Genomic DNA, 13,709 nt, shown 5'->3' on the forward strand with positions numbered 1-13,709 from the left:
GTCAGCTTCCAACCATAATTTTAGCCAGCAGATCTTGTAGCAGATAGGGTGGTCTGATATTGGCAAGACAGAAGATATTTATGCCTTATTCTTATTAAATGGTAGAACATGCTTCATGACGCCAGCACACTGTTTCTTCTGTCTTGCTTGTAACAAAGCCAGTTCCATAAAGACATGGTTTGATGTGGAGGAACTCAAGAGGCCTGTACAGAGCCCTGACATCAACACTACTGGACATCTTTGAGAAGAATTGGAACACTGATTGCAAGTAAGGTCTTCTCATCCAACATCTGTGCCTGACCTCACAAATGTTCTTTTGGCCAAAAGGACACAAATTCCACACAGGCACTTCAAAATCTTGTGGAGAGCCTTCCCAGGAGAGTAGAGGCTGTTATAGCCACAAAGAGGGACCAACTCAATATTAAACTCCATGGTTTTGGAATGGGATGTTTAACAAGGTCATATAGATGTGATGGCCAGGTGTCAACAAACTTATCAACATAGTGGATCTGTGCATTTTTTTTATATGTTTATAATCTTATTGTTTTACAAATGCACATGTTATATAATGTGCATACACGACATAGGATTCTCAGAGTATTATGGTGTTTCTAACGAGAGCAAAAGTGGTTTCCTTTCAGATTCTGATTAAAACTTTATACAGGGTTGACTGACAAGGCAAGTGAGGGGGGTGGGAAGGGGTGATGGGTTAGCTCACTGACTCGGCTTGAGCTATTGAACTCTGTAAAAAATGGGCTTTTATAAACAGAGTAGCTAAGGAGAGATCGGCAAACCTATGTAGACTAAAGCTCTAATTTCTGCTTGTATATAAAAATATAAAATATTCATGTGAAGTTTCAAAGCAAGTAAAAAAACATTTTGGTAGGTCTCGACAATAATGGTAAAAATATACATATATACAAAACCACCATACACTCTTCTTTATTGGGGGCAATCTACAGCAGCCATGTTCCAGAGGTTTAAAGAACAAGTGCACTTGTATCCCACATTTGCTCATTTAACATAGTCAGGCAATTGAAGCAAGTTTGCAAATATAGCCTTTCACCTTTGTCCTTCTGTCCCCTGAGAGCTCTACTGGGATCCGCAACGATCTGCCAGTTCAACTTTTTCTGCCTGATGGCTGATAAAGATTCTTGCAGAAGACTTCAAACACGGGGCACTAGTACGAGAGAGAGCATCCTCAAATTCCTTTAGATGTACATGCCCCTAGCTGCCAGTCTCTCTATAGCACTATACCAAATGAAGGTCTGTCCACATCTTAATGTTCTAAGATAAGTCTTTGCAGTCCACCTTACCTCTTTGGAAACCATCTCAAAATTTATTAAATCCAGATTATGCAGAAAAATAACAGAGATAAAACATAGAATCCAAAATAGTGGATTTATTAAAGTTTATTAACATTCAAAAACAGACATATTTTTGGGAATTTTTTTTCAAAGCCTAGAAAGCCCCTGGAAATCAGATACGGTTGGCAACTATTTTCTATAGGCTGCAAGGATAAAGAAGGGATATGCACATCTAAAAGGAATGCTGGGAATGCCTTCTTTTTAACAGAAAGTGCAGGTAGTCTTGTCTCTGCTCCCTCAGCCCTCATCAATTCCTTGATATTTTCTGGTATATTTGACCTATAATGAAGGAGAAATTTATTTTTTCAGGACTATAACCTGCTGGCATTGGGTCAAACAATTATGGGCAGAAAAACTGAATATTGTTTTTTGTTATCAGAAAGGTGCACTTAGTTTCTAAGGGGTGGACACTGAAAATTAAATTTTGGGAATAGCTTGGAAGGGTTAGAACTTCACCTTTTAATTGCTGTCTCCTTTGGGAACCTACTTCCTGTTTGTTTGAAAGAACAGGAAGTGAGGGGAAATCCCCTTCAAAGAGGCCACAGGCAACAATAACACTATTTTAGTTGCAGAGTGAAGATGGTTTAGGACCTCAGTCAAGATTTCACTGCGGTCTGTTCTTTTTTTTAAAGCTTTAAAAGTCAATGTTTAGGTGGAAGGAGTGTCCCTTTGCAACCCCCCCCCTTCCCCATTCCTGTGAAATGGTTCTTTTTACACCAAGGTACGTACCGTAGGTGACTCTTCTTCCAGGTGACTATATGAAAAACAGTGGACACTATAAAAAGGGCACACAGGCCCATGCCATAAATCCAGGCAGTTATCTTTTCCCATCGGTCATCTGACATACGATGTAGAAGAGCACTTCCAATTATAGAAGGGACAATGAGGAACTGATAAGAAAAAAAGAAAATATATTCATATTTACTCATAGCTTGCACCAAATTAAAAAAAAGAGCACCTATCATGTCATCACTGGGCTTTTTACATAAATGGATTTAAGCATGTCAGCCAGTTTGAATCTGGAAAAAAAACATATAACATATATGCTATTTTTTTTTTTAACAAACCGAATGCTCCTTTATTGAAACAAAGGCATGGTACAAAGTCAATAGTATGGAATTAGTCAAAGTAGTATATTACACACTGACAATGGCATGAAAAGCAAAGTCCGCATGACAGAAAACAAGCACATACAGAACCGACAAGGATAGCAATGCCCAACCTTCGATACATCAAAGAACACATTGGGAGGGTATCGCATCCACACCAACGGGTCCCCTCCCTGCCTAAGCTGTCCATGGCTGCCATACCATATCAAACTTCATAGGGCAGTTCCTACCTATATAAGTCAACTTTGTACATAGTAGGAGCAGCGTTAATAGATTTTTCCCGGGAACCTACGGAGGGAGGGAAACGGGCATTCCACTTGAGTATAATTTCTCTTTTGGCATAATAAAACAAATATAAGAGCAGCAATTTAGTGCATCTAGGCCTCTGTTCATCATCCTGAATTCCCAGAAACACTAGTTCGGGAGAGACCAGGAGGGTCAGCTGAAGAGGGAAATTAATAAGTCAAACCACCTCTCCCCAAAACCGAACCACCCTCGGACAACTCCAGGACATGTGAAGATACGTGCCTATACCATCCCTACAGCGAGGACACTCTTGTGACCTCTGAGGATATATTCTATGTAGTCTCTGCAGGAATTTTATCTGAATCAGTTTTTCCCGTGAGGAGATTAGCAGTTTGGTACCTTGGTATCTTCAAGACAGTCCTCCCAATCAAGGTTTAGGAAGGTCAGCCTTCCACAAGTCCCACAAACGTTCCATCTTAGAGTCAACGCTAAGCAAGACCAGGTAAAGAGCGGACAAGGGTTTAGACAACAATTCCTGAGCAAGAAGTTTCTCGATGGGGTGCATTGTAAGACTCGGAAGGACAGGAAACTAAGCTTGAGCTTCATGGTGCGGTTGGAAGTAACGAAAAACCATTCATCCCAGTAGTTAAAATTTTACCCTGAGTTTCAGGAAAGTGGAGCAAAGCACCCACAGAGCACACATCGCACAGAGTCTTAACTCCGTATCTGGCCCAGAGCTGAGGATCAGGTAAGGAGCAAAAGTGCAGGAGGTTGGGATTACCCCAGAGTGGGCTGAATGGAGAACACCCATGAGGCGATAAAAATCTTTTCCTAGCCACAGCCCAGACCATAAGGGGTTGAATTACTAAAACTGGAGAGTGCAAAATCTGGTGCAGTTCTGCACAGAAACTAATCAGCTTTTAGTTTTTTTTGTCAAAATTTAATTGAACAAGATGAAGTTAGAAGCCGATTGGCTAGCATGTACAACTGCACCAGAGTTTGCACTCTCCAGTTTTAGTAAATCAACTCTTAAGTGTCATCCTAGTGGGATGTGGGAGTTTAGAATATGCTCAAGGACCCCTATAGACCAGATTCCCTAGTTCATGAAGGGAACCTAGAACAGCAGCCTCAAGGCACACCGTAGACATATACGCTATTCGAAAAAAAATTGCAAAGCAATTTGCCTTGTGAAACTGCATGCACATTTGCTCTGTGCAGATGCGGAAAAAAATCTATTAACGGTTATCTCACTAGGTTGAATGTTCTATAGTTATAAGAATAACATCAAGAAAATACCACATTATGGCCACTAGATGGAGCGGAGTATCATAGTTAATAAGTATTGATTGTCATAGCCACCTAGTGGTCATAATGTGGTATTTTTCTAATTTAGGCTATTCTCATGAATTAAAGCTGAACTTCATTTAAAAAGGGAAGTTCCATTTTTCCACCTTCCTCTTCCACTTTTGGACACATTATTTCTTTGGGGGGGGTTCCCCCATACCTTTGCCCGCAGCCTTCTGGGATACGTCAAAGGTCCTAGGAGGCTGTGGGACCATTCACAAAGTGCAGAACAGTTCTACAGTGGGATGCTGGCTGTGAAGCTGCAAGGAGTCACAGCTGGCTTCCCAAAGTAAACATGCCAGCATCGGGGACCCAAACACAGGCGAATAACTGGCCCAGGTGACGACAGCGCTGGATTCCTGGACAGGCAAGCCTTTTATTAAAAAAGTCAGCAGCTACAGTATCTATACTGTGCTGGATACCATGCGGGACTGACTGGATCAGTCACTGGTTGTGGGTGGGTGATTGTGCAGGCAAAGAGGAAGCAATCCCTTCCAGTAGGTCATGCCCAACAGTGGATGGTGGACCCTCTTAGGGGCTTGGATTTGGGCTACGGCCTTGCAGTATTTTTTTTTGTGCTTACTCGGCCCTTTAGAAGAGGGAGTCCATTACCCTGAAACGCGTTGGCCCGACCGCTTGTTACCGTACTCCGTTCCTGTAAGTGCAAACTCTTCTTTTAATAAATTATTTGAATTGATATACTGCACTATGGGAGTTTTTGTTTTCTATCTTTGAGCAACAATAGAACATCAAAGGCTGTTCCGGATGCCATATTGGTTTTGGGGACCTGTGCTGGGTGAGACTTATCAGCAGTCACGGCTTTTTAAGCAGGCTACCTTACACTTGGGTGTTGACCTGAATACACGTTTGAGTTTTGGGAAGATTGGTGTCAACTTTTTTTTCCCTGCAATTCATCTTTTCCCCTCTGGAGGTTAACTTTACACTGACTTTTCACTGATCATTATTTGAATGGGGTGTTGCTTTAGTTTTCTCTTTTTAATATTTTTTCTTTTTTTTGGAAATTTTTTTTTTTTTTTACACAATAAATTTTTAGTTTATTAATATATTGCTCATTCAATTCTTTATTACGTATAACAATCAATTTCACACCATATCTAGCGCTGCACTCACTCTGCTATTTATTTCATTTAAGTTTTTTGTATTGAACTTTAGGTGCTGGCTGCTTTATTTTTTGTTTTCATATATTCACTTTGGCTATTAATTATCATCTATCGCAGCGTTCGACTTAGGGGCTTTTTTTCTTTTATGCAAATGATGAACTGAGCTTTTAAGATGTCTAACTGACTCACCCCTTGCTGCTTGGTCACTGCTCACTGGTTCTAAAATATGACCATATAGCAACCATAGTAAGGCCCAGCAGCTTGGAGGGAGCAGAGAATGTATTATGGACTTGTTGATACAAGTACTGCCCGCTGAAGAGCTATCCACCATGGATCACTTTTGAGAGGACAGTTGACAGGCAGTGAGGAGGCGTTATATTGCTTTCTCACCACCTGCTTTAACCCCTAAAAATCCACACCACCATGCCACAACCATGTGCATTTACAGAGTGGCCCCAATTCAGTTGAATGGGTCAATTTTGGAGTGCGATACTGCCTGTTAAAGCTTCACGATTAATCGTTAAAAGATCGCAATTCAACCCCCCCCCCCCCCCCCCCCTTACGATCTTAATCCAGCATTTCCACGATTCATGTAAAAAGTGCAGAGCAGTTCCCCTGCTCACAAAAGTTGCCGGCAGTGTTCATCGACAACATTGCTCAGCCGCTAAAAGATCAAAAATAAACATTGTATCTTCTTACCTGTCCTTTTTAGTTGTTTTTTTATTATTAAATTGTTCCTCTGTTTAACCCCGTATTAACCCTTAATTTACTCTAATCAGCCTTATTAACTCCTTATTCACCTCAATTTAATTATTATTTTCCTGCTAATTTTTTTAAATTTACTTCTATTTTATAAACCATTAATAATTAAAACTTTTTTTGTTTGCTTTGTTCATTAAATATTTTTACACCTTTAACATATATTTACACGTTTCACATTGAAAAAAAGTGCAAAATTAAAAAAAAAAAAAAAAAAAAATTATTTCATTTGGGGGGTTTATAGAGGAAGTAAACCCTACAGGCACAACTTCCGCATTGGGGGTTTACAACCACTTTAATACTTGCTGCGCCATTGTTCATCATTGCCTTTGCAGCGTACAGAAGAGTGGTTGCTGGGCAGTAAAAAGCACAGCTCCACTGCATGTTTTTTTTACCACCCCCCAACCACAGGTGAAAATGAGGCCCATCAGTAAACCCCTATTTTTAAAGGTTCCCAAGGTGTCCAAGTATATACATTTCAAGTGGTTGTATACCCCGCAATTAAGCCTATAATTCCTACCTGTAGGTAAAAAGAATATCTCCTAAACCTGCACGGTTTAGAACAGGGGTCTCCAAACTTTCTCAAGAAAGGTCCAGTTTACGGTCCTTCAGACTTTAGGAGGGCCGAACTGTGACCAGTGGGAAGTATGCAATGCCCAATCTTTGGTATTAGGGGGAGAAATAGTTGGTGTCACTGGGTGGAATAGTGCCCCGTTTTTGTTGCCAGTAGAAGGAATTATGCCTCACCTTGGTGTCAGTGGCAAGAATGATGCCCCATTGTTGGTGTCAGTGGCAGGAATTATGCCCCATTGTTGGTGTCAGTGGCAGGAATGATGCCCCATTGATGGTGTCAGTGGCAGGAATGATGCCCCATTGATGGTGTCAGTGGCAGGAATTAAGCCCCATTTTTGGTGTCAGTGGCAGGAATTAAGCCCCATTTTTGGTGTCAGTGGCAGGAATTATGCCCCATTGACGGTGTCATTGGCAGGAATTAAGCCCCATTGACGGTGTCATTGGCAGGAATTAAGCCCCATTGACGGTGTCAGTGGCAGGAATTAAGCCCCATGGATGGTGTCAGTGGCAGGAATTAAGCCCCATTGTTGATGTCAGTGGCAGGAATTAAGCCCCATTGTTGATGTCAGTGGCAGGAATTAAGCCCCATTGTTGGTGTCAGTGGCAGGAATAATGCCTCAAGGGCCGGATAAAGGCAAGCAAAGGGCCGCAGTTTGGAGACCACTGGTTTAGGAGATACTGATCCTGCATACAGCCGCTGATGCCAGTGGCGCATGTCCGGCGTATCCTGCCCAAACTTGCCGGAAAGGAGGGCTATCACATGCACGGGAGTGACGTAATTGCAGCTCTGGCCACTCACAGCGCCGGAGCCAGCGATCCCGGCAGAAACGCAGAGGGAACATGTCAGCTCCCTCAGCGGTGTGCGGGCGCCGCTGCAGGGCTTTGTTCAGAGGTATTTCATAAAGTGCTAGTATGCGATGCATACTAGCACATTATGCTATAGTTTTGCAGGGTTTTTTTTGTTTTGTTTTGCGGTTTACTACAGCTTTAATGAGGATGCTCACTACTCGGTGATGCATAAACTTTACACCTTATTACCCATGGAAAGGACTTCGTTAACATCAGACTAATGTGTATATACAATGGAGATTTCCGTGAGAGCATCCAAAGCAAACAAGAGGTTTTCCATCACGGCAGCAAAATCCTAATATTTATGTACAACCCTTTCCCCTCTAGCTAGATCCTAGCACAAACAACACCACGCCACGTGTCGGCTAACCTGGATTCCTGGAAAATTGGCTCAGCGGAGGCCCAGGATACGCCGCCGTGGACTCTGGACCATCAGGAGATAATCAAAGTGACATCAGGAAAGAGATAAGAGTGTAATCACTCCCAATAATGTCAAAGGCCAAAAGGGTCATGTAAGGAGAACATTAATATGGGGTTTAAAGGAGACCTGCACTGAGAGAGAGAAAAAAAAAACGAATGCTGACCCCTGCTTTAAAAAAAAAATGCTACTTGTCTGGCTGCCATGTTGTTTCACAGGATCAATACTTTCTATCAATATCAAGTCAAATTCCCATAATTACACATCGCATTTAAAAATACATTTTTGTTTCTATTTAAAGCCCAAATTTATTTTCAATCCTTTGGCTGCCGTTTATGTGCTTTTTCTTTTCTTTTTTTTTTTTTGCATGCAGTCATTATAAGCTTGAACAGGGGTTGACACATTTTCTTTGAATCTAGGAGCCAGTTTTTTTTTTAACAGACAAATTTTATAGGCGGAACATGCAACATGTATCCTTTAACCCTTTCGCAGCAAGAGCCATGTTTGCATTTTTTTGCACACGTTTAAAAATATAATTTTAGGCCTGAAGTAGAGCTGGGCGATTTTCTCAAAAAAAAAAACAAAAAAAAACAAACTGATTTTTAAAAAAAAAAACTCGATTCACGATTCAAATTTTTTTTTTGGACACCGCGCCGGTCCTGAGGAGCTGCGGGCAGGAGTTTTTAGACAAGGCCGTGGCTTCGGCCTAGTCCGTGGGGTCCGGCCTCGCGGACTAGGCCGAAGCCCCGGCCTCGCCTAAAAACTCCTGCCCGCAGCCCCTCGGGACCTGCGCGGTGTCAGTGCCGGTCCTGGGGAGCTGCAGGCAGGAGTTTTTAGGCGAGGTTGCGGCTTCGGCCTGCCTAGTCCATGGCGTCAGGCCTCGCGGACTAGGCCGAAGCCCCGGCCTCGCCTAAAAACTCCTGCCCGCAGCCCCTCGGGACCTGCGCGGTGTCAGTGCCGGTCCTGGGGAGCTCCGGGCAGGAGTTTTTAGGCGAGGCTGCGGCTTCGGCCTAGTCCGTGGGGTCCGGCCTCTCAGGTGAAAAAAAAATTTAAAAATCGATTTGCTGAAATTTTGAATCGATTTGACCTCTCAACTCGATTCAAGATTCAAATCGTTTTTTTTCCCCAGCCCTAGCCTGAAGATTACATAAAACCCCCAAACATTATATATTTTCTGAAAGCAGAAACCCTAGAGCAGTGATGGCGACCCTTGGCATCCCAGATGTTTTGGAACTACATTTCCAATGATGCTCAACTACACTTCAGAGTACATGAGCATCACGGGAAATGTAGTTCCAAAACATCTGGGGTGCCAAGGTTTGCCATCACTGCCCTAGAGAATTAAATAGTGATAGTTCCAATTTTCTTAAGTCACACGATTTTACTGCAAAGGTAAAAAAATTTCAGTAAAAAAGACACATTAAAAGTTCTTTTTAGGGGGTACAAAACGCAATAAATTACCCAATTTTTCGGTAAAAGACGAGGTTGCACCGAGAAAATAGATACCCAACATGTCAAACCTTAAAGTGATTGTAAAGGTTCCTTTCTTGTTTTTTGCAAAATAACAAACATGTTATACAGAGCCCCGATCCTCCTTTTTTGGGGTCCGCCGGAAGCGCGCCTGGCTCCTCCTCACCGGGTGATCCCACGGTGAGCCGCATTCCATGGGCACACCCGTGCGGGCGTGCTCCCGAGTCCTGCTGCTGCGTCCATTGACACACACAGCAGGATTCGGTCCCTCCCCTGTCACCCGTGTCACTGGATTTGATTGACAGCAGTAGGATCCAATGGCTCCTGCTGCTATCAATCTATCCAATGAGGACCCGAGACACCGGCTGGAGCTGCTGTGCTCATTCTGGTCCCTGAAACGATCGAGTTTAGGTAGGAAAATCGGGGGCTCTGGGGGGAGCTGCAGCACAAAAGGTTTTTCACCTTAATGCATAGAATGCGTTTAAAGGAGTTTCTAGAAACTCCTCTAAACATGTCGGTACCTTTTATATTATTCATAGGAATGCTTTAAAAGTCCCTTATAAGTCATCAATTTAGTGTTACGAAGGAGGTCTGGTGCTAGAAGTATTGCTCTCATTCCAGCATGCGCGGCGATATGTAACATGTGTATCGCAATGGATGTTTTCAGGTGTAGGCGGCCCGCCGTGTGCGTTTACGTTTGTACGTGCGTATAGGCGTGTGTCTGCTCTCTTCCCTTCCCCCATCCACTCGACCTGGCGGCACCCCTAATGCCAGTCCTGGGCCCGCAGATGGGTGCACGTGGGGTGCATTCGGGCGGCAGCCCAGGCGCCAGGACGAAACTTCTTGTCGCCATGGCTTGGGGCTTGTCAAGTTCTCGGGTTGAATATTATTTACAATTTTAAAGCAGAGAACTTAGAGAATAATGAAATGGCAACAAACTTTGGTACCCAAAACTTTTCAAAGGCGATTCTTTTACATAAGCAAAAGCTACTAAAGGGCATCCGTTTAGAGTAACCATCAATATTGGCCCTACAATTAGGCCCCATTCACACCTGGACGATTCTGGCCGCAATCTCAAAACGCACTTCAAACAGAAAACGGCAGGTTCGGGTGCCATTATGGCACCTAAAACATGTTGCGGTTTTGCCGTGAGCGTCGCACATCACATGAAGCTTGTCACCTAAAAGAAGCTCCTGCTCCTTTTTGGGCGAGAGGCTTCAAGCATTGCAATTTTGCGGCAACTGACGCACAATAAATCGTTGCGACAATCGCGGCAAAACGCACCTGCGTTTTAGATGCCATTGAAAATAATGGCACCTGAACCTGCCGTTTTCTGATTGTAGTGCGGTCTGAGATCAGGGGCAGAATCACACCGATTCTGCCACGATTCCAAAAACGCCCAGGTGTGAACAGAGCCTTATTACTCTCACTCCAGTGATATACAGTAGTACCTTGGATTCCGAGTAACGCGGTTAACGAGCGTTTTCGCAATATTTTTAAAAAATGCTGATGCGGTTTGCGAGCGTTTCCTTGCAAAACAAGCAGGATTCAAGCTTCTGCGTGTGCAGTACCGCATTTGGCCAGAGGTAGGGGGGTGCCGGTGACACTCGGAGCCGCTCGGATGCACTCAGAACCACTCCATTCCCTGTTTCCGAGCCTCTTTGAGTGTTTACGAGTGCATCTGAGTGGTTCCGAGCGGTTTCCAAGTGTCTCTGGCGCCCCCCCACCTCTGGCCACATGCGATACTGCATACAGTTGCAGTCACTGTGGAATGAATTATCTGAGTTTCCATTGACTTCTATGGGGAAACTCGCTTTGATATATGAGTGCTTTGGATTACAAGCGTTCTTCTGGAACGAATTATGCTCGTAATCCGAGGTACCACTGTAGTTCGTTTAGATCAAAGGAATGAGCTTCGGTCTGTAAATGAGGTCAGTTTAACCACTTAAAGACTAAACTTTTTTCTGGCACTTGTTGCTTACAAGTTAAATTCAGTACTATTTGCTGGAAAATTACTTCGAACCCCCAAACATTATATATTTATTTTTAGCAGAGACCCTAGAGAATAAAAAGGTGGTTGTTGCAATATTTTATATCAAACTGTATTTGCTCAGTGGTCTTCAAACGCAATTTTTTGGGGAAAACAAATACACTTTAATACATAAAATAAAAAAAATAAACTGTAAAGTTAGCCCAATTTTTTTGCATAATGTGAAAGATGATGTTACGCCGCGAGAATCGTGATCTTTATTCTAAGCAAAAAAATTGCGATTCTCAATTTAGCCAGAATCGTGCAGCTCTAGTGTAAACCTCCACTCAGTGGTTATACCGGGACAATGCCTGCAGCTGCATTACCCAGAAACCATTTTGTAGAGCCGGCGATTGGCTAACTAGCTGCTGGACTGCATTTACAAGCAGTGAGAGAGGACGAGGGGACGCGCCCCCCCCCCCCCCCCCACCCACCACCCACTCACTTTGCAGCTTGCTCTGGCTCTCTCGTCCCACCAGGAGTCCCAAGCGACCAGCCTTATCATCTGCCGGCTTTTCGGGAAGCCAATCAAAGCCAGGATAGGCTTTGATCACTACCGGGGTTTACCCGGATGTCAACAGCACCATTTTTAAAAATCAAAAGCATTCAAAATACCGATCTTGGTGTTTTGAATGCTTTTAAGGACAGAGAAGGGGTCTGGGGTCTGGTTATAAGGATGTTTACATTCCTTGTGACAGCAATAAAAGAGATAAAATAAAAATGAATAAATAATTTAACCACTTGCCGCTAGCCATATAACAAAATGACGTGGGCAAAGTGGTTGCGATATTCTGACGTCTTTCAGGATATCAAGCCACTAGCGCGCCCTCCGGGGGGCGTGCCGGGGAACCAGCTGTGGTCGGAGTAGAAGAAAAGCTGTCGTCACTAAGGGACCATCCACCTTGTTACCGGAGATCACTGTGAGGAAGTTGAGGCCAGTACCAGAGCAGACTTCTTGCCAGACGGTAACTGTGAAGAAGTGGGAAAACTTCAGCAAGTGCCAAGCCAGGGACCTAACGTGTCAGCAGAGGTGATGCTTGTGGAGCATCAGTGGGGGTCAAGCCAGGGGACCTAGTGGGTCAGCAGAGGTGACGCTTGCGGAGTGCCAAGCCAGAGACCTAGTGGGTCAGCAGAGGTGACGCTTGCGGAGTGCCAAGCCAGGGACCTAACGTGTCAGCAGAGGTGACGCTTGCGGAGTGCAAGCCAGGGTCCTAACGTGTCAGCAGAGGTGACGCTTGCGGAGTGCCAAGCCAGGGACCTAACGTGTCAGCAGAGGTGACGCTTGCGGAGTGCCAAGCCAGGGACCTAACGTGTCAGCAGAGGTGAAGCTTGAAGAGCATCTGTGAGTGCCAAGCCAGGGACCCAGCAGGGAAGCAGGGGTGAAACTTGAGGAAGATACTGAGTGCTATAGTGAAAGAGCTCAGAGGATCCAGTGGCTAGTGGATCTGACGTCTAGTGAGAGAGACTGGGAGCCTGTTGAGTGAAGACCCACCGTGAGTGAGTGTGGGGTAAAGAGAACTGTTCGTGTTGCAGATAGTTGAATACCTTCACTGTTAGTAACAGCTACAAGATTGTTGCCATAGGAGACAGCGGTCCTACCTATACAGAAGTGGTGTCCGGCTGGAGGCCTTCACTTGTATAGCTCTCTACCTATAGAAGTCTCTGAGTCTGCCAATTATCTTTGCATCTACCCAAGGGTGTCCTGGCCCTAACCCTCTCTCCCACAGTTCTGTTTAAGAGACAATAAATCTCTTGGCATTCAAAAACTGTCTGGCGCCCACATGTTCATCTTGCATCACACCCACCATGCCTGGTAACTCACTCTACACTGAAGGATGTCAGCTCTCCCTAACTCTGGAGGTAACTATTATGCCAAAAGAGGCCCGGGACTTTGCTACAAGTGCATTACTTTTATTAAACTGTCAGCAAGTTCCTTTTGAAGGTGTATGTGGTTTATTGCAGCCACCTTTCAACACAGGTTTCTTCACAGTAAGAGCTGTGAAAATGTGGAATAGATTCCCTCCAGAGGTGGTTCTGGCCAGCTCAGTAGATTGCTTTAACCACTTCAGCCCGGAAGATTTGGCTGCTGAATGACCAGAGCATTTTTTGCGATACGGCACTGCGTTGCTTTAACTGACAATTGCGCGGTCGTGCGACGCTGTACCCAAACGAAATTGACGTCCCTTTTTCCCCACAAATAGAGCTTTCTTTTGGTGGTATTTGATTGCCTTTTTTATTTTTTGCCCTATAAACAAAAAAAGAGCGACAATTTTGAATAAAACAAAATATTTTGTAATTTTTGCTATAATAAATATTCCCTTTTTTTTTTAAAAGAAAATTTTTTTCTCAGTTTAGGCCGATATGCATTCTTCTACATATTTTTGGTAATAAAAATCGCAATAAGCGCAAAAGTTATAGCGTCTA

General features: G+C 43.9%; 1 protein-coding gene across 4 annotated transcripts in view; it reads right to left on the minus strand.

Annotated features, from left to right (window-relative positions):
* MMD (monocyte to macrophage differentiation associated) overlaps positions 1-13,709 on the minus strand; it is a 198,058-nt gene that overhangs the window by 20,071 nt on the left and 164,278 nt on the right. For all 4 annotated transcript variants that reach the window (XM_073606631.1, XM_073606632.1, XM_073606634.1 and 1 more), the window contains one exon: positions 2,097-2,257. In XM_073606631.1, coding sequence (XP_073462732.1) covers positions 2,097-2,257 — 161 coding nt within the window. The remainder of the gene's footprint in view (positions 1-2,096; positions 2,258-13,709) is intronic.

Source organism: Aquarana catesbeiana, linkage group LG12 (assembly GCF_042186555.1).
Source record: "Aquarana catesbeiana isolate 2022-GZ linkage group LG12, ASM4218655v1, whole genome shotgun sequence".
Lineage (NCBI taxonomy): Eukaryota > Metazoa > Chordata > Amphibia > Anura > Ranidae > Aquarana > Aquarana catesbeiana.